The sequence below is a fragment of the Ammodytes marinus genome (assembly GCF_949987685.1).
Source record: "Ammodytes marinus genome assembly, chromosome: 4".
In the NCBI taxonomy this organism is placed as follows: domain Eukaryota; kingdom Metazoa; phylum Chordata; class Actinopteri; order Uranoscopiformes; family Ammodytidae; genus Ammodytes; species Ammodytes marinus.
Genome location: NC_137233.1, coordinates 25,230,292 through 25,233,769, shown reverse-complemented (window position 1 = coordinate 25,233,769; position 3,478 = coordinate 25,230,292). Strand labels below are relative to the sequence as shown.

The window sequence follows — 3,478 nt, the reverse complement described above, 5'->3', positions numbered from 1 at the left end:
GAGAGAGAGAGAGAGAGAGAGAGAGAGAGAGAGAGAGAGAGAGAGAGAGAGAGAGAGAGAGAGAGAGAGAGAGAGAGAGAGAGAGAGAGAGAGAAATGAAGGGAAAATAAAAGAAGGGTAAGAAACACAAAAAAAAAAAGCATATTCCAGACTGGACGTAGTGAGCATGTGTCTTGTGAAGTGGATGACGCAGCAAGAAATCCCCAAATGACTAGGCCAGCTGAGGGTGCTGACGCTTGATGGAGAGGCAGAGAGAAAGGGATGGATGGATGGATAGATGGATGGATGGATGGATAGATGGATGGATGGATGGATGGATGGAAGGCAGAGGGACATGTGTGTATGTCATCCGGCCATCAGTCACGCAGAAAGAGAGAGAGAGAGAGAAAAAGGAGGAATTAGGGGCTCCAGAGAGGCCCTAGGGTGGATTGCTTGAAGCCTAATCCCAAAAACAGCTGTGTGTAGCGGGGAGGGGAGGGTGGGGAGAAGGGTGCTCTCTCATGGCTCATCACATCCTCTGACCCCCGCAACGTCTACAACTTCTTGTCACAGGCCTCGATCGCAGAAACTCGATGCCCCCTTACACACACACACACACACACACACACACACACACACACACACCACACACACACACACACACACACACACACACACACACACACACACACACACACACACACACACACAAGTATAGTTGTTAAGGCGTGTTACTGGTTGTATTCCTGGTAGCAGGGTTGTTAAACATAATACAGTAGTATGTTAAGGCCAGCAGAGTTGCATAGCCGTAGCAGGTTTATTCCAGTCCCTGTAATCATTTTCTTTTATGTCACCTCTTCTGTGGACACGTTGATTTTGTCTTGGTGACTTGAGCTAGGCCGGGGCCGAGAACATCATTAAACCAAGAGGCCATGTTGTCTTTTTTTACACATAATAAAATCTCAAAAGAAATGAAGGAACTATTAATTTCAATCAATACAAATCATGATATTAATTTCTCATTTGCATGTGTGGACCTGGATCATAGCAGCTGTCAAGTAAACAAAGATCATTTGGTATTTGGTATTAACTCGCTCAGTTGAACTTTAAAGCTGGGGTGGAGGATTTGGGGAGAAAATGGCAGTTGGGATAGAGATTCAAATCCAAATACCTCAACCGCTCCACTTGTTCTCCTGACACGCTCCACACCAACAAAGTCGTGCCAAAGTGAATGGACACTCAATCCCAACAGCCAATTAGAACAGAAAATCGGAGCCTCGCTGTGATTGGTCATAGTGTCAGCTCATGTTAACTTTGACCAATCAGAAATCGTATACCCCAGCTTTAAGGCTGTAAGAGAAAACTGGACTAACACAGGTGAAACGCGGTCAAGTGTGCGGATTCTCCCACCACTGTGTTGTTGTCATTGGATTTCAACATTTATAGCATGCATTCCGCTCTTTCTCTCTCTCTCTCTTGTTCTTCTGCAGGCTGTTTGCGGGCAGCATACCCAGGGTGACCTTCATCAGTGTGGGTGGCTTCATCTTCCTGGGAGCTTATGAGAAAGTCCACAACACTGTGCTATAGCAGCTCTCTACCTCGTCCTACCACTGTAACTGAGCGCTGGCCTCCTGTGCACCTCCATGCTGCTGAGGGCCCGCCCCCTGTCCCGAGAAGGAAGGAACACCTGGTACACGGGCGGGGAAGAGTTGTCTGCGGTCTTGATCGCATTACCCAGGGTGCAACATTCCTGCTCATCAGTGCCCTGCAGATTGACTTTAACAGCCTGAGTACAAACTTCTGTAACGGCACCGGCGGTTTGGTGACATAAAAGCCTTGTTTCCACTGAGCAGTCCGGTACGGTCCAGTTCTCTACGGCTCGGCCCCACATTTATTTACGTTTCCACTGCCAAAAGTTGAAATAAAGTAACACAATAAGCAAGCAGAGATGCACCTATTTCCGGAACACTTTCGTTGGGGGTACCAAGCTTCGTTGATTGGTCGACAGAATCATAATTTCTGTGCAATAGATAAACCTTTGTGGGTAGTCACCTCGGCAAGAGTGATGAGTTTTGTGTATAGAGAAATACCGGCGCTAAGCTCTTTGTTTATCGCGTGGCGTTTTTTTCCTCTTTATGGAGTTATTCCGCGGGCTACACTGTGTCCCGCTGCTTTATGGTAACATAGTTGCAGCGACCAGCGCCGTACAACAGCTCTGACCCATACACTGTTTATTCTCTGATCGCAGCTATCTCCGTCCAGCATTAACCCCGCCTAGCAAGTAAAGGTGCTGTTGGCAATGGAAACTCAAGCCAGATCTAGAGTAACCGCGCCTTGCCGAACTGTGCCGCACCGAACCGAACCGTGCTGCTCAGTGGAAACAAGGCAAAAGCCACACCCTGTAACGTGGGACTAGCATGTTCTTTACTGTTAGATGTGTGTGTGTGTGTGTGTGAACCCATGAATTATGATTATTAAAGACTATCTCTTTTTATGCACTTGAGTGGGGTTTGATGATTCCTTTGGGTCCCTGAAGGCTGCCCGGTTTGCCTACTCTACTCAGTTTTCAGGATCACTTTAGTGTTTTATCCATATCATTTTTTTTTTTATACCTCTCAGCTAATCCGGGCCACCTGCTTTAAAGACCCACCGGGGAGAGACACTGTAATATCTCACCATTGATACATTCCCGCTGGAGCAAAACTGAGCTCATCCACCTGCAAGGGCTTTAATTTATTACTTTAGGGCGACTACAACAATGGAGCACTTTGTTCAATTAACAAGGCTTCGCTTTTTTATTAGAAGCCCCAGCACGTCCCTGCACATGCTTTTGTCTTAGTTTTTTGTCAAACATTTTTATTAGGTGACAGGAAAATGTTATCTTGTTGTTAAGCCCAACTATTATAATTGTGTTTCATTCTTTTAACAAAACCTCTTGTCATCGCTGCGAGGGAAAAAAAGCTGAGAATGCAGGATGTCACATAACCCCCCCCCCCCCCCCCGTAAACTACAACTTTGTTTTTCCTCTTTGCTTTGTGTACATATTTTACAAATGAGATTTAACATGTTGATTGGTGAACTTGTAAGTAAGCAGACTGTAGCTCAATTTGTACTGTAAAAACACAAGTAGGCTATGTTGTAGATCTTCTCATCTAAATCACGGCACGGGGCGTGGCTTCTCCCCTTATGACATCATAGGGGAGCGAAATCAAATTTTAAAAACTCACTGGGAATTGCCCTAGAAGTGAGCAAACCCAGCGTTTCAGTAATCTCAAATCCCAAATAAGAGCATATTTTCCCACTTAAGCTTAGTGGTATGTAGCCGTGCAGATGGATTTGATTGTATTTGCCAAGTTTCCGAGACATCAGTTGCCGAGGCCTTAAACCCAAATGATCTGCATGACTAGATCAAGTGGGAGGACAATCATATTTATTTGTGATTTGTCTAAATGGATTTAAAAAACAGTGGTAATGACAATACAACATGAGCTACACATGT

General features: G+C 45.4%; 1 protein-coding gene across 1 annotated transcript in view; it reads left to right on the top strand.

Annotated features, from left to right (window-relative positions):
- The window catches only part of slc25a26 (solute carrier family 25 member 26), a 63,616-nt gene extending 61,232 nt beyond the window's left edge, over positions 1–2,384 (top strand). The window contains exon 10 of the mRNA XM_080027058.1: positions 1,470–2,384. Coding sequence (XP_079883184.1) covers positions 1,470–1,566 — 97 coding nt within the window. The 3' untranslated portion in view covers positions 1,567–2,384. The remainder of the gene's footprint in view (positions 1–1,469) is intronic.
- The last annotated feature ends 1,094 nt before the right edge of the window (positions 2,385–3,478 follow it).